We start from the raw sequence: 22,122 nt of genomic DNA on the forward strand, positions 1-22,122 counted from the left end.
TTTCCTGTTGACCTTATATTTTGCTAACCAAATGGCGAGAACTCCCAATCTGCCATTTTGAAGGGAAAGCGTCAACGCAAATCTGCAAGCCAGCGAGAGAAGAAAACCAATTCAACACGCCATCCATTAATGTGTGTGTGTGTTAGCATCATCTATAAAATTTATTCTTCGGATAAGAAAATAATGTAAATATGATAAATATGTGAAATATTGTAAATATGATAAATATGTGATAGAGACAAAATAAATTTAATGTAAATTTTCTAGATGATGCTAACACTAATATAATTTAATAGAAAGAGACAAAATAAAGTAAGTGTAAAATTTCCAAATATACATGCACGCACCTAAAAGTTTCATGTGTATATGATTTACTTTAAGAGTGGCACTGTGGCAGTGTTGACTAATAAGTTGTTTTTATGCAACTTGCAATTTTTTGTGTTGGAAATTATAAACACATTTGATTTTGAACTTTTGGTTAATAAGTTTTGTAAAAGAACTTGGAAATCGCCGAAGTGGTAAAGCAACAAATAGAGCAGAATTATTGTTTTCGAACAAGTAGAAACGTAGATAGGGGAGGGAGTTTTTTGCAATTTTGGTCCTACAATTATTATGGCACTAGCAATGTTAATCTACAACTTTCAAAATTTACATAATTGGTTCATGAGTATTAATTTCTTAGTAAAAATAGTCTTTTCGGCAAATTCTTCGCCAATTTTTCACCACAATTTTTTCTCTTTTTTACAGGGGTATAAATTTAATAACAATAATAATAAAACTTAAGCTCAGATTACGCACACACTTTCACCATCTTTCTCCCTGTTTTACCTATTTTACTATCCATGGCAATAAACCCTAACCTTCAACGAATTTTAAATTCACCCAAGTAAATGCGTTAATCTTCGTATGGGATTTCATGGTGTTGAAGTTATCTCAAGAGTAGTTTGAGAAAGGCTCATAATATTCAAGTTCTCCAAAGTGAAAAGAAAAGAATGAGTTCGCACAATTTGAGAAGTAATTCGAGTTTTCCGCAATGCAGTAAGTTTTCGATGTTTAAAATATTTGTGTCTATATGTGTAGTTTATATGTGTGTATGTGAGTTCGAATGATGCTTTTGTGATGCTAGCAGTGTTCGTACTGTGCTTTTGTGATTCAGAAAAATAAAGAAAAGAGTAGATATAAATTTAGGTCATTAGTTTAGGTAAATGAAAAGACCATTATACCCCTGTGAAAAAGGAGAAAAAAAATTCACGAAAATTTGATGGAGAGTTCGCCGGAAGGACTATTTTTGTTAAGTAATCGATACTCATGGACCAAATATGCAACTATGCAAGTTTTGAAAGTTATTGATTCAAAATGTTAGTATCATAATAGTCGTAGGACCAAATGTGCAAAAATCTCTAGGGGAGAGAATAGACTTTGAAAATAATTTAAAATGGAATAAGGGCCAAATTGGCCACTGAACGTAACTCAGAAGTGCAATCAGACCACTGAACTAAAAAAAATGCAATTACACCATTCGACAAGCAAAATGTGTGCACTTTCACCTAGCAGCTGGTTTTCTCCCCTCCCTTATGGTTACATACTTACGTGGAGGCTGAGTTGGTTTTTTTTTTTTTCTCTCTTGTTTTCCTATTTTCTTTTCTTCCTTTCCTCTTTGACCTTGACGCGTGTCTTTTCCAGCTTCTTTCATTAATCATAATGACTAGTTGTTTGAAAAAAAAAAAAGAAAAAAAAAGAAGGTGATGGAAGGGAAGAGTTTTATATACAAAAACATAGATGCGTAAAAGGAAGAAAAAATATTTAAAGAATATTGGAAGATCAAGAATATTTTGGAAATCTTGATATTTCCTATTAGAACTTGATTCATATTCAAAATTTTTGCCTAATACAAAGTATTATTTTCCCAAGCCACCTCAGCCACTCTCGCTGGCTAGGGAGTGGGGGGACGGTTGACAGGGTAATTGTTAAACACCTTACCGTAATCATAGGAAAACAAGCGGACACGGAATTAAATAGCCAGCTGTTATGCTGAGGAGAGAAGTCATTGCCAATGACTCCACTACAACGGCTCCACTTCGCATTCAAGACTGCCATCATGAAGACCGTTACAACTCGTAGAAGAAGAATCGTTGCACCTGAAGTATAAGTAGAAGCCTGTTGTAGGAGGGGGGGGGGAGCGGAGGGACTTCTTGTTTATTACACACAACACTACGACCACTAAAAGCTACTCATTGTACTATCATTAAAGCATAACATCACGCAGCAACAAAGTCTTTCTCACCAACTAGAGGATTAGGGGTAAGCTAAGTCATATAGTTTGGTGATAGTGGAGTGTAATTGACTCAAATTTTGTGTCACATATACAGGCACACCAGCATTAGACTCAGATAATCCTTCCTTAGGGTTACTCAGATAATCTGACAGTCTATAGTACTGTTCAAACTGATGAGTTTTTAGGTAAACCCGACTTGGTAGGTAAAATAGTAGACTCAGAAACAAGGATAACAGGTGTTATAGACTGACTCGCAGTACCAGAAACAGGTAAATCATCATCAATGGTAGCATTATCAGGAATCAACTCATCAGTTTGAACAGTACTATAGACTGTCAGATTTTCAAAAGATAAATCTATAATAGAGGTAGAAGATGGTGACATTGTTTGAGACTGTAGAATCTGAATGCGATGCTTGGCATATTCCTTGGTTGCTTCTTTGGCCTCCGAGTGAGCCTTTTCGCAAGCTAGAACACGTTCTCCAAAGAACTGGAGAAAAGCTCTTGCCTTGTTTCCATCAGATGATTCGGGTTCGGGCACATAAAGTGGTGGGTGAGAGTAGAAATGATTTCATCGATTAGTTAGAATTCCGACTATCATGTTTGTGATTGCGTCCGCCATTGTAACAATTTTGAGGATCGTTGATGCAGCAGCGTAGAATTCCGACTCATGTTTGTGATAGCGTATAGCAATAGAGTTCTGCTTAGTGTTTAGACCAAGTTGAGCCAATGTTATGGCCTCCACTGAGGTTCAATCTCATCACTACATGTCATCTAAGTACAAGGTGCTTGGCCGCCCATCAATATTTATAGTAGTGCAAATCTAAATGGTTTTTCAATGTGAAATAAAGACTATTTAAAAGCCTTCACAAATAACTCTAGTTTTTCGAAAACTTTGAGAATCAATTTTGTCTAATTCACTATTATCCATTTTAATGTATAAGATATCAAATTCAACTTCTCAACTAGAAAAATCTAAATTCACTTTGACCAAAATCAAATTGAAAGTGGGCACACTCAAATTTATATTATAAAAATGACCAATAATAACTTCATTTGTTGGTTTTATGACTTTTGGATAGTCAAAGGCAAGCCAACACCACTTGTTAGAATAGCGAGAATATAGGAAAAATGTAAGAAAAGTATATGGAGAGAATATAGATGTTGTATTGCTCAGAATTGTTTGTCCTTTGTCCGTGTATGGAAGGTCTATTTATAGATATTTTGGGCCTAGAGCCTTACAAAGAATAAGATCGAGTCCTGGATTACCTCTTTCTTGAGATTTCGTGGACACGAAGTCTTTAGAAAGTATAGTTGTTCTTTTGGGCCGGTCCACGTGGCTTAGGCCCAATGTATTATCCAAAATCATTATTTGTTTTACTTTTAAAGTAAGATGAATTTTTCGCATGGGCTGCAGAGGATAATGTGTTAATCAAATTATATTAATTTCTGTCATAGTTTAACTATTAATCAATAATCATGATTCAAATTTGAGCAGGACCGCCCCCTTAATTGAATGATATATGCATGCACGTTTTAGGTGCCTGCTGGCATTGTTACTATGCATGGTTATTCATGAATGAATTTGATTGGTCAGCTGAGTCTATAAATTTGTGTGTGTCCCTTCCGAATTGAAGCACCAAAAAATTAAACAAAAATCTTGTCTATTGTATTGTGCCCTAAGCTCTCTCAAAATGAAGACCACAATCATCCTTTTCTTTCTCTTGCTCTCAATTTGTGCCCTCCCACTGACCATCTCAGCCCAATCTCCGTTCATCCGCCTCCCAACTGAGCCAGGCTCTCCGGTGATAGACAGCCTAGGCAACCCCGTTGTTGGCGGAGCCAAATACTATGCTCGCGTGATTTCATTTGGTGTGGAAGGCGGCATAAGCGCAGCCAACTACAGCAATCCCGCCTCTTGCCCAACCGACGTATTCCTAAATTTGAGCAAAATCGTATTTCCACCACAGCCGCCAGCAACACTCCGCCCCATAATTTTTCACCCACCCAATGACCCCACAGGAGTCGTCTATGAATCCGACCCAATATACGTACAGTTTGACCCGGTTGACTTCTGCCCGACCATGTGGAAGCTAGACGACCAAAAAAACATCGTCACATTGACCTACCCTCAACCCACTACGTTTCAGATTAGGGTTAAAGACTCACCTAAGTCTTATATCTTCGTCGGGATTGGCATCGTCGACGAACTTAACCGATTGGGAATCACTGATACTCTTATATATGGCTTCCAATTCGTTAGGGTCTAGAACCAGTGATTAAAATCTATGGGCAACCAAAAGTATTCTATGGCATGGAATGTTATATATAAATATGGTGTCTGTACTCATGCATGCTTGGTAATAAGTGTATTATAAGTAACTATGGATGTAATGTAATATAGTTGTAATCCATGCATGTAAGATTAATGCTCAGTTTGTGTGGTCTAATAATAATGAGTCCCTGTAATATAAATATAAATAAATACCTTTTGGTACTGAAATAATTTCCTTATATTTAGTCGGAGAGGGGTGCCACGAAAATTTTAATATTATTTTATTATATTACTTTCCGCCACACCCATCCGTGATGGTGCCGCTGAAAGCAAGGCAAAATTACAACAGATCGTGAAAAAAACCCTAGCTGGTCATTTCCTCTTCCTCCTCCCACCTTAGCCATTTCTGGCACCAAGTCCATTATCTCTTCCACCTCCGATCTTAGCCATTTCATCCTCCCACCTTAGCCATTCCCGCGCCATTTCATCCTCCCACCTAGAGGTATAACTAGGGGTGAGCATAATTACCGAAAAATCGATAAAACTGATAATCGATAACCGAACCAATTGATAATTTTTGTTATCGATCGGTTATAAGGCTAAAAAAAATTTCAAGTATTCGACTATGAGGTTATTTATCAGTTATGAAGGTGTAATAACCGCGGTCGCCGAATAACCGATCCTATTACATATATATATATAAACTTTTAGTAAGTGTATTTAGTTACTGTATATGTAATCTATATATATACAGTAACTAAATAAACTCAGTAAGTTTATTTAGTTACTGTTAATATGTATATATACAGTAAGTAATATATATATAATATTTGTAATATTACTTATGGATGTTCGGTTATTCGGTTATCGAAATAACCGCCGGTCGGTTAAGAGTATATGTTCAGTCGGCTATGGAAATTTAAAAAACGTCATTGGTTATTCGGTTATCGGTTCATTATTAACCGTAACCAATCGATGCTCACCCTTAGGTATAACTAGTTGGTAACATTAGCTGATTGTAAAAAAATGTTTGGTAAATTAACTGTTAGCTGATAGTTATTTAGTATAATTTCTTTTTTCAAAAAGTTAATTGAAAAAGTTGATTTGAACAACTTTTTGAATTTTAGCATTTTGCAGTTACAAAAAGTTTATTAACCAAATATTTATATTAACTTTTAATTAAGTCAAATAAGTCAAAATTAGCTAATAGGCTAACTATTTTACCAAACAGGACCAATATAAGTTATACAATATTTGAGCTTCTTCTGCGATCCTTATATTTCCAGATGCTCACTTCTACCTCCTAAGTGTCAACATTTATTTAGAGTCATTTCCATTTTTGGTCCTACTGTTATTGGGGCATTGCCAATTTTAGTCCACTTCAATAATTTTTGCCACATTGCTGCTAGTCTTATTTAGTCCTTGCCACTTTTAGTCCACCGTTAAAATTTTCGTCAAATTGCCGTCCAAAATAGGGGTATTTTTGGTCTTTTCATGCTTTGGTCATCTCCTTGACCCTTTGCAGTGGTTTTCCTTACATATTTTCATCCATTGAAGAGGTCCGGCGAAAGCCATGTTAGCCACATTACAAAGCCATGGCTTTCGCCGGCCCTCTTCATTGGATGAAAATCTATAAGGAAAATCACTACAAAGGGTAAAGGAGATGACCAAAGCATGAAAACCCCAAAAATACCCCTATTTTGGACGGTAATTTGACGAAAATTTTAACGGTAGACTAAAAGTGGCATGGATTAAATAAGACTGGTCGCAATGTGGTAAAAATTAATGAAGTGGACTAAAATCGGCAATGCCCCACTAACAGTAGGACCAAAAATGGAAATAACTCATTTATTTATTATCAAGGTTATTAAGGTCATGACCCTTAGCCTTGTATTTCTATCTACTAGCCATTCTCTCGTGTGTGTGTGTGTTAGCATCATCTATAAAATTTATTCTTCCGATAAGAAAATAATGTAAATATGATAAATATGTGAAATATTGTAAATATGATAAATATGTGATCGAGACAAAATAAATTTAATTTAAATTTTCTACATGATGCTAACACTAATATAATTTAATAGAAAGAGACAAAATAAAGTAAGTGTAAAATTTCCAAATATACATGCACGCACCTAAAAGTTTCATGTATATATGATTTACTTTAAGAGTGGCACTGTGGCAATGTTGACTAATAAGTTGTTTAATTTTATGCAACTTGCAATTTTTGTGTTGGAAATTATACACACATTTGGTTTTGAACTTTTGGTTAATAAGTTTTGTAAAAGAACTTGGAAATCGCCGAAATGGTAAAGCAACAAATAGAGCAGAATTTTTGTTCTTGAACAAGTAGAAACGTGGATAGGGGAGGGAGTTTTTTGCAGTTTTGGTCCTACGACTATTATGACACTAACAATGTCAATTCACAACTTTCAAGATTTGCATAATTGGTTCATGAGTATCGATTTCTTAGCAAAAACCGTCCTTTCGGCAAATTCTTCGCCAATTTTTCACTATATTTTTTTTCTCCTTTTTTACAGGGGTATAATAGTCTTTCTATTTACCTAAACTAATGACATAACTAACAACAACAACAACAACAATAACAACAACAACAACAACAATAATAATAATAATAACTTAAGCTCGGATTACTCATACACTTTCACCCTCCTTCTCCCTGTTTTACCTATATTTTTACTATCCATGCCAATAAACCCTAACCTTCAACGAATTTTTAATTCACCCAAGTAAACGCATTAATCTTCGTATGGGATTTCATGGTGTTGAAGTTATCTCAAGAGTAGTTTGAGAAAGGCTCATAATATTTAAATTCTCCAAAGTGAAAAGAGAAAAATGAGTTCGCATAATTTGAGAAGTAATTCGAATTTTTCGCAATGCAGTAAGTTTTCGATGTTTAAAATATTTGTGTCTATATGTGTAGTCTATATGTGTGTATGTGAGTTCGAATGGTGCTTTTGTGATGTTAGTAGTGTTCGTATTGTGCTTTTGGGAATCAGAAAAATAAAGAAAATAGTAGATATAAATTTAGGTCATTAGTTTAGGTAAATGAAAAAACCATTATACCCCTATGAAAAAAGGAGAAAAAAATTTCATGAAAATTTGATTGAGAGTTCGCCGGAAGAACTATTTTTGCTAAGTAATCGATACTCATGGACCAAATATGCAAGTTTTGAAAGTTATGGATTCAAAATGTTAGTGTCATAATAATCTAGGACCAAAGGTGCAAAAATCTCTAGGGGAGGTGAATAGACATTGAAAATATTTTAAAATGGAATAAGGGTCAAATTGACCACTGGACGTAACACAGAAGTGCAATCAGACCACTGAACTAAAAAAGTGTGCAATTACGTCATTTAACAAGCTAAATGTATGCAATTTCACCTAACAACCGGTTTTCTCACCTCCCTTCCGGTTACTTGCTTGCGTGGAGGCTGAGTTGACTTTTTTTTTTTCTTTTCCTATTTTCTTTTCTTCCTTTCCTCTTTGTTCTTGAAGTTGTCTTCTCCAGCTTCCTTCATTAATCATAATAATGACCAGATGATTACCAAGTCTGGAGAGTACTTCATCTGTGCCACCGGTTTATAGTAACGGAGTGTGGGGTTATTTAAGAGAAGAAAATAATATAATAGATGGTAAAAAAGGAGAATTATAAAATATTACTAAAATCAAAATAATATGAATCATTCATTTAAGTAAATAATCACCACCAACCTTTTTTACTTTCCGATAGAGCCCTAACTTTATTAGCTCTTATCAATATTGTAGATGTAGATAGATGCAGATGTAGATGACCAATAATAACTACATGGGCGGCAGAGGATAATGTGTTAATGAAATAATATTAATTTCTGTCATAGTTTAACTATTAGGGTGTGTTTGGTTGGGGGGTTTAGGCATAAGGTATGGGTATCAAAGTGATTGTTAGTGTTTGGTTGATAGGTTTTGTGAATGCTACTATGGGTTTAGAATACCCCATTAATGGCAAAACCCATACCCTTATTAAATAAGGGTTTCATCTCCCTTCATCATTTCTTCCCCAACTATTAATAATCATTCCCATTCCACCCAACTACCAAACATGCTAAATACTTTCACCAAAACCCATTACCATTACCAAGTATTTGATACCCATTCCGATTCCGATTCCCATGTGCGAACCAAACGCACCCTTAGTCACCCCAAATTCTTATGATTCCAAATTGGGCAGGAGCGCCCCCTTAATTAAATGATATAAGCATACACGTTTTAGGTGCGTGCTGGCATTGGTATTATTATACTATTATGCATGAATTTGATTGGTCTGCCGAGTCTATAAATTTGTGTGTGTCCCTTCCGAATTGAAGCACCAAACTAAACCAAACCCAAAAATCTTGTCTATTGTATTGTGCCCTAAGCTCTCTCAAAATGAAGACCACAATCATCCTTTTCTTTCTCTTGTCTAGTGGCCGGCTATGGACCCTCTAAGTTTAGTATCAAGGCTAGTGACTCAACTAACTCTTATTTCTTCGACGGGATTGGCATCGTCGACGACCATAAACGATTGGGAATCGCTGATACTCCATATGACTTCCAATTCGACAGGATCTTTCTCCAGTGATTTAAATCTATGGGCAACCAAAAGTATTCTATGTGATGTTATATATAAATATGGTCTGTACCCATGCATGCATGCTTGGTAATAAGTGTATTATAAATAACTATGGATGTAATGTAATATGGCTGTAATCCATGCATGTAAGATTAATGCTCTGTATGTATGGTATAATAATAATTAGTCCCTGTAATATAAATATAAATAGATACTTTTGGTCCCAAAATAATTTCCTTATATTATATTTAGTCTAGAGCCGATCCAAGCCCCTGTTGTATTTGTTTTTATATTATCGAATGAAACTGTAGTTATATCGAAATGCAATTGTAGTTGTGTTGAAATGTAACTGCAGTGTATATGAACTGATACTAAATAACAGTTTCACGTTTGTGTTTTTATATTATCGAATGAAACAGCACGCAGTTGTGTTGAAATGTAACTGCATTGTATATGAACTGAAAGTGAATGGCGCGGAACGGAGGTGGTTTCATCTGTCTGTTTTCATTAATCAAAACGACGTCGTTTTGATGTGCGGTCCACGATATAATTTGCGCCCCCCCCCCCCAAACCTCACCGTAATTATATGTGTGTATATATAGTAGATGTAAATTATGCAAGCACACTTCCTGTATATGTGGCTTCATTGAAGATTAAGTGCCCATGTAGTAAGTGTAAAAATAGACTACATTTGTCTGTAGATGATGTTCGTGTTCATTTATATAAGAAGGATTTTGAACCGAATTATTGGATTTGGACATGTCCGGTGAGTTTGCCCCCACGGACCACCCACCATGGGTTAAACGGGCCGAGTTGGAAATTCTCCAACCCAACCCGTCAAAAATCCTGGTTGATGAGCCCAACCTATCCGGTTGGGCCCGTTTTGACAAGTCTAAAGGTGTGCAGGGTAAAAATAGAAGATGATAACTTTTAGGCACCTACCATCTAAGAGGACACCAATGAATAGATTCAACACCATTTGAATTTTTGGCTTATAATCTCTATATGTAATGCCCCTCATGAAGCTTAGAGAGAGTTGTGGTTGACGAGTTAGCAAAGTTGAGGCATAAGGAGTATGAAAGCCATTAAGTATTTTAAGCAATCTGAGTTTGAAATTATTATAATCTAGATTTTATCCAATATTTTGTTAAACGACAAAACTCATTCTCTATGACTATGAAGTTGGTGATCTTCTCTCCAAGCGACTTAACAAATGATCCTTAGAATTGAATATTATACAGTGAAGAACGTGCAACTTGGTGAAAAAATTTATTATAGGGACTGTCAGATGAGAACAACAAGTAACCTTATTATCTTGTTTTGCAACGTAACTAGTCTGAAATGCTACTTTTCACTTGTATTTGTATCAACATACTTTTCACTTTTATCCGTATCAACATAAGTAAAAACATCTTTGTATCAAGGAGAATAGGGAGTTCCAAACCACTATAAAATTATGGTTTATGTTGGTCCCAAACAAGTAAAAGCCTTGAGGAGATGGGGAGGGGTTAGTAGCAGAGTTAGTAGACTTTTAAAACATTTTGAATAATTAAATGATCTCAGAGTTAGTAGCAGAAACTTGCCAAATTTGTTTTTTTATAGCTTATTTTGAACGTTTTGCAAAATAAGAAGTGGTACGTGTGTGTATGAGTTTAATTTGAATGACCAATAAAATAAAGAATAAACAGATTGAGAGATTGAGACAACGTTTTTATAGCAATTCAGGAACTCTCTACTCTTCTACCAAAAAAAAAAAAGGAACTCCCTACTCTACTCTTCTCCTTGACACAAAGAGGTTTTCATTAGTATTTATACTTAAACAAGTGAAAATTTATCCTTTCACACTAGTTTCAAACCAAGCCAACTAGCTTACTAGTTGTTCTCCTTTGATAGTCTCTTAAATGATTTTCTTCACCAAGCTACACATTCGTCACTATTTGATCTTTAACTCGAAAGATTATCCACAAAGTTGTCTTGAGAAAAGATATACTATACACAACTACATTTGATAACGAAAGGAAAGTTACGTTGTGTTTTTGAAACATTACTTAATAGAATCTTGAATTGATGATTAGTTTTGAAGTTTAGATTGCTTTGAATGACCTTTACTTAGTCAACAACGACTCTGCTAAGGAGCTAAAATTCAAACGACTTTTTAATTGCGCATTGGTGCCTTTTTTGATGGTAGGTGTCTAAAAAGCTGCTATCTCGTCTTTTTTCACTCCATGTTTTTTACCTTTGGACTTCCTCTTATACCTTTTACGTGAAAGAGATCATTTGTCACTAAAAATAGCTCTGCATTTTTTAAACATATCTGAAGTTAGAAACTCTTGATAAGTATGTCCAATCGATCTTTTTTCACAAAGGGAGATCATTATTCATCGTATTGACATTGTCGATACTTGGTAGTACATTTACTAGTAGACCTCAAATCTACTATCCTGAGTGGTTCTATCATACCTAGACTGAAACAGTTTTGTTGATTCCATTCCATAGAATTGATAAGACATACATCAACACATTAATTTCAAGGCTTGCCATTATCTTCAAAAAAAATATTTTCAAGGCTTGCCATTGGCTGGCATAATAGTTTAGCCTTGATATATATGATGCTTGGCAAGTTACTACAATATGTTGATCATGTCTGCTGATCGAAGGATCTGTGAGATAATCTATCAAGATAAGTTGGAGTCATTCACTATAAGATCTGTCGGATGTTCTTTGCTGAAGAAAAGAACTATTGCAAAAATATCCACCGACTTAGGGGATCTTCTGGTCAATATTTATTGCTAGAAAATGAATGAATACACTTGGTCTATTTTGGCTTTTACAAGAGTCCTATAAAAAATAATAATTACATTGAAGATTTGGGGGCTCTAAATTTCTTAATTTAAAATAAAAATTTAACATCATCAAAATCTAATTAACAACATTCATAATAATTTCTCATTTTTTATGATGTCCAAAACTACAAGGCAGCAAAACCTTGATATGAGTTCTCTTAAGTATTGTGCACCCTGAAAACTTATATTTTAGTCTTCAATCAATGAAATAGCATTAAAATAAATTGTATAAATCCAAAAAACTTTAACAAAGTAATTCCAAGGCAAAAATTACAATATAAGTTTTACAATATTTGAGATTTTGAGCTTCTTTGCCAATATCAACTCCATCCTTATATTTCCAGATGTTCACTTATACCTCCTAAGTGTCAACATTTATTGGTTGTCAAGGTTATTAAGGCCATGACCCTTAGCCTTGTATTTCTTTCTACTAGCCATTCTCTCGAATGAACCCTTAAGCAGTGGTGGTGATAGTGGTGGTAATAATAATCCAGAAATATAGTTTGAAGAGAGATGAAAGAGAAGTAACAATTAGTTTATCCATGATTAGTATTACATTTTTTATCATAAGTATTACGCTTCCATATAATGCATCCATATCTTGTTTGAAGTATCAAAACCTGCAAATGCTGCTCATTTTGACAATGACATTCTCAGAAGAACGGTCTGACAAGCTCCGTCCATAAAACACTTCAGTATCAACATTTTCCAAAAGCTCAAGCCTCACTTCTTCAGATTCATCTTTGATTTGATCATGGCAGGATCCTCTCTCGATCCTGCACCCGTTATACGATTCTTCCTGGAACGTTATATCCTGCAGAAATTCGCAGTAACTTATCCTCAATTTTTGTATGTTAGGTAGTGCCACTAATGATGTAAGCCTTCTGCAGAACTCCACTTCAAGCATCCTAAGCCTGCTGAGACGCCTGATGCCTTGTGGCAGGACAGAAATCATGTTCTTGCCCAGATTCAGATTCTCCAATGACGAAAGATCGCCAAACTCCCGAGGAAATGCAGCATCTGATAAACTGCAGTTGAATAGGCTTAAGGTTACCAAAGAACGCGGGAGAGATCCTAGGTACATCCTAGGACATTTCTTGGTTTTCCAGAGCCAGGACAGAATAATAATGTTTGTGCTCCGAGGTTCTGCTACTTTGTCCATCGAGATTCCATCTGCCCGAAGCAGTTTTAGTGATTCCATTGCCTTTAAGCCCGCGGGTAAAGTGTTGAGGCTCGAGCAGCCTGCAATGTCTAGTGTTTCGAGAGACTTCAATGCAGAAACACTATCAGGAAGCCTCCTGAGCCTGGTACAGTTCTGGAGATCTAAGAGAATAAGCATTTCTAGTTTTCCTATGGAATCATGAATGGATGCTAGCTTGGAACAGTGGTTCAGGATCAGGTGTTCGAGATTGGGAAGGCCGGTGAAGTTAGGCGTCGCGATTAGCTCCTTGGAATGGCTGAGGTTCAGAATCTTGAGAAATCTCAGAAACTGCAGAGGTCAAGAGAAATCATAATGTGAATTTGATGGTTGATTCGTTGATCATATAATATAAAAACATAAATGTGCAGTCCAAGTATCAGTTTAGTGTCATGCACTGTTTGCGTGACCGTGTTAGACTCAATGAATGAACAGGCCAACTGGATAGCTTATTATAAAATGAATAGGGGGCGACAATAGCTTCAACGAGAATTCTGCCTTAGATGCTAATGTGTGGCCAAGTTAAGTTCGCTAGTCTTGAGCTGAACTATAAAGGGGGTCAAGACAAAACTGGTTAGGAGTTATTATCGTTCCTCTGATGAGTCCATGGCAAGACAAAACCAATTTGACACGCATGAGAGATAAGGCTGGTCTGCAGGGTATGAGGGGCCTAGGGACGCCACAGAGCGTTGAGCGCTACACCAGACTCTAGGCTCGTGACATTAGGCTTTTAGCCAACATAGTATTATTAGTACTTCATCAAACATATAATCAACTTATATACCTTGGCTCCTTTCCAAACTTGTTTTAACTTGCTGTGAGATAGATCAATGACAGCAACACCTCCCAAATTCATTTCGCCCGGCAGAGTTTCTAACTCGAAGTTATGCCAGCTTAGCCATCTCAAGTTCTTTGGAAAATCTTCATAACTTCCACAAACACTAACAGAACTGAGCTGGAGCAGTTCCAAATTCTGCATTTCTGCAAATCCATCAACTCCAAAGTAGTCTAGTTCATCCAAATCTTTGTCTGTACAGTACAGGTTAACCATACTTTGTTTCAAAAATCTACCCCATTCATTCTTTTCATCCATGTTAAGCTTGAGGCCTCTAACTCTTATACTACCCTGCAGAAAAAGAGAGAGAAAAATGATAAACTAATAATAAACAAGTCTCACAGTTTAAGATCAGAGATGAAGATCATATCCTCACTGTTTTTTGTATTAGCACGCGAAATGAATCAATGCTGCGCCATAACCTGCTACGCTTTCCAGGATCAAAAGGCGATTCTTGGCGAACGACTTCTCTTCCCATATTCTGAATCAACTGGTGCATCTCCAGAGTGTTATTTTGTGGATTTACAGTCAAGAGATTTCTGTCAATGAGATTCTCTATGCCCACAATTGTGTAGAAATCACATGAATCCAACACAGTGACCGCGAATCTTTTTTCCCTTCCGACGAAGAAACAGGCAACATGAAGGAATAAATTCTGGTCATGATCATCTTCCAGAGACTCATAGCCAATCTTCAGTTTCTCAATGATTTGGCTATTGGGTATATCTTTCAATTTCCTCAACATACTTTCCCAGAAGTCTAGGCCTTTGCCTGCTAGAGAAGAGCCAAGAACCTTAAGTGCTAATGGAAGCCCTCCACAATGATTTGCAATTCTTCTTGAGCATTCCCCATAAGCTTCATCAGGGGGATGGTCTTGGCCAAAACTATGCCAACTCAAGAGCTCAATGGATTCGTTTTCGTCCAAGATTTCAACATTGTACACCGAATGAGGCTCGTGGGGCTTGAACAAATTTTTTTGTCTAGTGGTCACAATGATTTTGCTTCCAGGGTAAAGCCAACTCCTCATTCCAAAAACGGCATCGAGTTGGTCAGGGCAATCGACATCATCAAGAACAAGAAGAACGCGTTTCCAGCTTAACGCTTCTCGGATTCTAATGATTCCTTCATCAACACATGATATGTTTTCCTTCTTCCCTTTGACAATGTCATATAGGAGCTGTTGTTGTAGGGAAACTAAGCCATTGGGGTGATTTGAGGCTTCTCTAATATTTGCTAGAAAACTGCTACTATGAAAGCTACTGAAGTTGTGATTGTAAACAAATTTGGCAATGGTGGACTTCCCTATTCCCCCCATTCCACAAATCACAAGCACACCAATATCAACTGATCCATCTTGTACCCAACAGTTGATATGGTGCGCCCTCATATGCATTCCAATCAAGCGATTTGGGACGCTCAAGGCTGTCCTTCTGAGGGTGTTGGCAATCACTTTGAGGATTTTTTGGATGAACTTTGCTTCATGCCTAAACACAGTAGTCAACCAAAAGAAATTTGAAGATGCAAGTAAGAAGTTTACTTTACTTTTATATAATACTTTACTTTAGTGAAAATCTGACCTAACGTATAAAAAAACATGTATTCTTTTATATAATACTTTACTTTATATATAATACTTTATAAATAAATTTAGTACTTTATGGTTTATACCAAAACTCTAATAGACACATAATTACATATATCATCACTACTTTAAGTTTTATATATAATATTTTATATCATTGCAGTACTTTATAGGAAAACTATAATAGACAATTTGCATAAAATAAAGCGTCATTACATATATAATTAACAGAATTACAGATATAATCAATACTTTAAATATTATATATAATACTTTATAGAGTAAATTTAAAATTTTTATAGAAAAATTATAATATATAATTTTTAAAAAAATAATATTACTAACTCTATATACATCCAAATTCTCCAACTCAACCCATTTCACAGATTTAAACCCGTAAAACGGTCTCATAGGATTGGAGAATTTGCCTTCTTTTATATATGCATACTTACCCATCACTTAGATTTTGCAGGACCATTCCTCCCAAGTCTGCAGCATCACCTAACGCTGTTTTCCATCTTTTCACCATTTCTTCTCCTTCCTTATCACACTGATCCCCATCTGAACTGAATCTCCGTTTGTGTGTTTCCATTGCTGCTGCAACAACACCCTTTTGCTTCCTGACATCAGACGGATCCAAGTCATAGAAAACCGGCAAGACTGCATGCCCGGAGGACCTCCTCTTTTCTTCAAGAATCATAACCAGTTGATCAAGGCACCAACTGGAATATGCATACCACTTTGAGAACACCACTACTGACATTCTTGACTCTTTTATTGTCTTTTTCAACTCAGACTTGTTTGGTAATATTGTCTCATGGCCTCTGAAAGCCCTGAAACCTGCCTGAACCAGGGCTGTGTAGAGATGATCTGTGAAAATGTTGCCAGTGTCATCACTTCCGCTTAAGAAGACATCATGGGAACATTTGTAATTCATTGAGGATGTTTCTTGGGGAACCTGGTTTGCAGCCATTAAATCAGAAGGTCGACAAAGGGAACTAAGGTCTAGGTAGGTTCAAATGCTAGTGCTACATCTAAAAGGGAGATCAAGTTTGACTCTTATGGAAGGTACATAATTGAGAAATCTTATAATTATATTAGGTATTAGGTATGCTTACTAACTACTTATAGATTGTCGGCTTTTATATTTTTATTGAAGAGTTAAAAATCAAAGATTTTCAGTTTTATAAACAAGTTCTGAAGAAAATAAAAGGCCTATCTAGAAGCCTAGAACTGGTTATTAAGATTAGTTTGGGTTTTTTTGTCAAAAAGATTAGTTTGGGTTTGATTATTCTTGTCAGCAAATAAGAATTTTATGGCATTCATTATTAATTAATTCATTATATAAACAATTGTGTTTTCACCCCTAATTTTTCCTCGTATTGTTCGCTGATCTCCTTGTCTGTACTAATAAAATTCTTTTCATTTAGGGTGTGTTTGGAAAGTAGGAAAATGGTTTCTGGAAAATGATTTCTGGAAAATGAGTCATTTTTCAGAAAATATTTTCCTTTCTTGTGTTTGGCTGCAAAACAGAAAACTGTGTTGGTGTGTTTGGCTCATTTTCCAGAAAATGGGTAGGAAAATGAACAGAATTATATAATTGAATATTTTAATTAATTTGTTTAAATGTAACAACATTTATAACAAATATACAATCCAAAAAATAAAATAATCACAAAAAATCACAACAAAATAATATCTATCTCATAAAAAAAATAATAAAAATAATAAAAAATAAAATTGGCCGACTGGTTTCAGATGTCAAATAAAAAAAATAAAACTCATAATATCTATCTCATAATAAAAAAATAAATTATTACTTAAAAACAAAAAGAAAAAGTTGAAGATGTCAAGAAGATGGGATGAAGATGAAGAAGTTAAAGCATTTAAGAGGCCTAAGGAGATGGAAGAAGCAAAGGAGAAGGAAGAAGCAAACTTTGGAAAATGACTTCCCCAAAAAAAAGGGGAAGTCATTTTCCATAAAATTGGGCTTATTTTCCATTGACCAAGAAGTTCATTTCCATTGACTCTATTTTCCCCCTTCTTCCCAAACACCAAAAACCCGAAAAATGATTTCCAGAAATCATTTTCCGGGTTTCCAAACACACCCTTATTTGACTACGGTGAGTTAGTCGACTCTATCCAGTTTTAAAAAATAAATAAAATATAAAATGACGTAATTAATTATTGTAATGTAAGGAAGTGAAATCATAAGGGAAATATAGCATTTCTTACATACACTTAGATAAAATATTTCATATATATATATATATATATATATATATGCCAGTTCAAATGCGGCTATGTCTTAAGATGCGGAGGCAAGAAAACACTAATAGTGTTAGGAAACGCACAACAAAGAAATGCATCAATGCACAAAAAAAAAAGCACCATTAGGTACACATCACCACAAAACGCACTATTAGATACGCATAAAAGCATCACACAGTGTTCGGAAATGCACCATTAGGTGCGATGAAGTATGGTGCATTTTTTTTTGTGTGTGTGGTGCGTTTTTTGGTGCATTGTTACATTTTTTTTTGTTGTGCGTTTTCTAACACTATTGGTGCTTAGCTTGTTTGCATAACTATTGGTGCTTGCAAACAAGTGGTACTTCTACACTGACCTCACTTTAAGGCACGATCGAATTGGAACTAGAATATATATATATATATATATATATATATATATTGTGTGTGTGCATCCTATTTGGTAACATAGTTAGTAAGTCGATAGGCTACTTTAAGTGCTTGGTAAAACGACTTATTGTACTAACTTATTGCGGACAATAAGTCAAAATCTGAAAAGTTAAGAAGAATAGAGTTTTGGTTAGCTGATTGGCCTTAATTATTTAATGGCAATTTTACTTTTGTCATTCCCTATTGTTGTTCATCTACCTTGTCCCTTTTTCTTTTTGTTTCTGTAACAATTATAATACGGAGTAATATTTTTCTTTCTTTTTTATTTCACCCTTAACAATAATAATAATAGTAATAATAAATAAATAAATAAATAAAAATTATAAAAGTTAATAAGTTAGCAATAATTAAATATCAACGCGTCGAATTGTATGCCTTCATTTTGTTCGGTAGTGAGAGATACTAAATTCAAACTAGTTTAAACTAATTAATGAGAAGTCAATGGTCAATACTAATAAATATGAATTGGAAACAATCATAAATAAGTGCAGCCTCACATGCCATTTAATGGCCTATATATAAAATAAAGGAGCTTCTCCAGTGTTCATCATTTGTCAGCTGTTGAATTCTAAAAATAATTGGGTAATTATTTAATGAGTTGTTATGTTTGATTTTAATGATAAGTAGGGGTGTTTGAATGAGATATGAACCGATTAATCGATCTAATTGAAAAATTTTGATTATCCATTTCTTAATTAAAATCTTTTGATTCACTTAACAGTTAATAAATTTTAAAAACTTTGGTTATTAGTTAATTCAATTCAAAAGAATCGGTTAATCAAATGTTATCATTTATAAATTATAATTGATGTAATGACTATTTTATGGTGTTAATTAAACTATGAATTGAAAAATTTTCTTTATAAATTTGAAGGACTTTTAAAATTTATCAAAATATTTTGGTTAATTAATTAATTCAGAAATAGTAAGTTTGATTTGGTTAACAGGCATTTTGTAAATTTGATTAAGTTGGTTGGGTTATTTACCAAATTAACTAAATGATCACCTTGGCCTAGATATGAGGCAACAATAGAGACTATAATCAACATAGAAGCATTTACCAATAGAGTTGTTAACTAAGAATGAATCACGTCTATTGACAGTGGTTAACAATGGCAATAAAATCATCATAAACTGACAAATGTTTGAATCTCAATAGTGACGAAACGACATAATATTCTACTTTAATTTATACTCCTAAAGAGGTAAGTACGAGGAATAAGGGGAGTGTTTGCTAATACATCTACTAAAAAAAAGTTAATTCCGCTCCAATATTAAGAAAGATGCACATGATGATAACGCACTGAAGGAAAAATAAACATGGGTAGTTGGAATTTTTAGAAAGTAGTTAATTTTTAGTGAGTTCAATTTATTTTTAGTCTTTTCTTATTAAAATATTCATATTTAGTTATAGTATTATTATGGCTGTTGACACTGAAAATTTGCTAAATATTGTTATTTTTTTAATATTAGTATATTTAAATGTATTTGGATAATATTGATATTATCTAATTTGTTAATTAGATAATATCAAAAGAGTTTGAATTTATCAAAACTCTTTATCTTACAGCTATAAATAGGACCTTTTATTTCTATGTATTCATCCTAGGAAAAATCATAGAAATAGCTTGAAGCTTATTTAGAGAATTAGAGATCATGATCATGAAAATAAAAGCCCCATGACCTTGAAAGTCCAAAGCTCCTCCATGCCTATCATATTGATCAAAATCTCCAATTGAAGATCAAGTCATTTGAACCCGGAGGCCCTTCAGAAGAACAAACATATAAGTTCTTCTTTGAAGATCAAGCCACTAGAGATCCGGGGGGTCTTCAATGGAGCGTCAAGACATCAATTGAAGAATCAGAGGATCATCTAGAGATATTGTACCCACACCTATATTGATACATATTGTAACATGAATTTTGAATCCCATATATATATTCAAAATTTATTTGTTTACAAATTGGCACGCCCAGTGGGACAGCTCTGCCTCTCATCTCTTCATAGACATCGATATGGGGGCAAACCCCATATGAAATTTGAAATGGAGGAAGCTAAATGATACTCCTTGGCATGAGTTAAAACGGCCTTATATCTCCTTGGCACGAGTAAAAACGGCCTCATATCATGCTCCTTGGCACGAGCCAAAACGGCCTTATTATATCTTAACTGTAGTGTCGAGACTTACTTGCACTACATACTTTCGAGTGGTATATGCTCTCAAGTGGCGTACAAGCAAGTCTCGAGGGGGCATTTGTTGACACTGAAAATTTGCTAAATATTGTTATTTTTTTAATATTAGTATATTTAAATGTATTTGGATAATATTGATATTATCTAATTTGTTAATTAGATAATATCAAAAGAGTTTGAATTTATCAAAACTCTTTATCTTACAGCTATAAATAGGACCTTTTATTTCTATGTATTCATCCTAGGAAAAATCATAGAAATAGCTTGAAGCTTATTTAGAGAATTAGAGATCATGATCATGAAAATAAAAGCCCCATGACCTTGAAAGTCCAAAGCTCCTCCATGCCTATCATATTGATCAAAATCTCCAATTGAAGATCAAGCCATTTGAACCCGGAGGCCCTTCAGAAGAACAAACATATAAGTTCTTCTTTGAAGATCAAGCCACTAGAGATCCGGGGGGTCTTCAATGGAGCGTCAAGACATCAATTGAAGAATCAGAGGATCATCTAGAGATATTGTACCCACACCTATATTGATACATATTGTAACATGAATTTTGAATCCCATATATATATTCAAAATTTATTTGTTTACAAATTGGCACGCCCAGTGGGACAGCTCTGCCTCTCATCTCTTCATAGACATCGATATGGGGGCAAACCCCATATGAAATTTGAAATGGAGGAAGCTAAATGATACTCCTTGGCATGAGTTAAAACGGCCTTATATCTCCTTGGCACGAGTAAAAACGGCCTCATATCATGCTCCTTGTCACGAGCCAAAACGTCCTTATTATATCTTAACTGTAGTGTCGAGACTTACTTGCACTACATACTTTCGAGTGGTATATGCTCTCAAGTGGCGTACAAGCAAGTCTCGAGGGGGCATTTGTTGACACTGAAAATTTGCTAAATATTGTTATTTTTTTAATATTAGTATATTTAAATGTATTTGGATAATATTGATATTATCTAATTTGTTAATTAGATAATATCAAAAGAGTTTGAATTTATCAAAACTCTTTATCTTACAGCTATAAATAGGACCTTTTATTTCTATGTATTCATCCTAGGAAAAATCATAGAAATAGCTTGAAGCTTATTTAGAGAATTAGAGATCATGATCATGAAAATAAAAGCCCCATGACCTTGAAAGTCCAAAGCTCCTCCATGCCTATCACATGCCTATCATATTGATCAAAATCTCCAATTGAAGATCAAGCATGCCTATCATATTGATCAAAATCTCCAATTGAAGATCAAGCCTGCCTATCATATTGATCAAAATCTCCAATTGAAGATCAAGCCATTTGAACCCGGAGGCCAAAATCTCCAATTGAAGATCAAGCCATTTGAACCCGGAGGCCCTTCAGAAGAACAAACATATAAGTTCTTCTTTGAAGATCAAGCCACTAGAGATCTGGGGGGCCTTCATTTTCAGTGTCAACAAATGCCCCCTCGAGACTTGCTTGTACGCCACTTGAGAGCATATACCACTCGAAAGTATGTAGTGCAAGTAAGTCTCGACACTACAGTTAAGATATAATAAGGCCGTTTTGGCTCGTGCCAAGGAGCATGATATGAGGCCGTTTTTACTCGTGCCAAGGA

The 22,122-nt window shown here is 34.9% G+C and overlaps 1 protein-coding gene across 1 annotated transcript; it reads right to left on the minus strand.

Moving 5' to 3' along the window:
• Window positions 1-12,379: 12,379 nt before the first annotated feature.
• On the minus strand, window positions 12,380-16,562 carry LOC116023018 (TMV resistance protein N-like). Its single transcript, XM_031263958.1, has 4 exons — window positions 16,072-16,562; window positions 14,414-15,521; window positions 13,987-14,328; window positions 12,380-13,493 (listed from the first exon to the last, which is right to left on the minus strand). Exons 1-4 carry the CDS (start codon window positions 16,554-16,556, stop codon window positions 12,618-12,620), a joined length of 2,811 nt encoding a protein of 936 aa, XP_031119818.1. The 5' UTR covers window positions 16,557-16,562; the 3' UTR covers window positions 12,380-12,617.
• Window positions 16,563-22,122: the final 5,560 nt, after the last annotated feature.

Source organism: Ipomoea triloba, chromosome 6 (genome assembly GCF_003576645.1).
Source record: "Ipomoea triloba cultivar NCNSP0323 chromosome 6, ASM357664v1".
NCBI classification, from domain to species: Eukaryota; Viridiplantae; Streptophyta; class Magnoliopsida; order Solanales; family Convolvulaceae; genus Ipomoea; species Ipomoea triloba.

Coding starts and splice junctions, on each gene's coding strand:
- LOC116023018 (XM_031263958.1), bottom strand. CDS start 16,556: ATGAATTACAAATGTTCCCATGATGTCTTCTTAAGCGGAAGTGATGAC. Junction 15,522..16,071: donor CTGCAAAATCTAAGTGATGG/GTAAGTATGCAT, acceptor TACTGTGTTTAG/GCATGAAGCAAAGTTCATCC. Junction 14,329..14,413: donor GCGTGCTAATACAAAAAACA/GTGAGGATATGA, acceptor CTTTTTCTGCAG/GGTAGTATAAGAGTTAGAGG.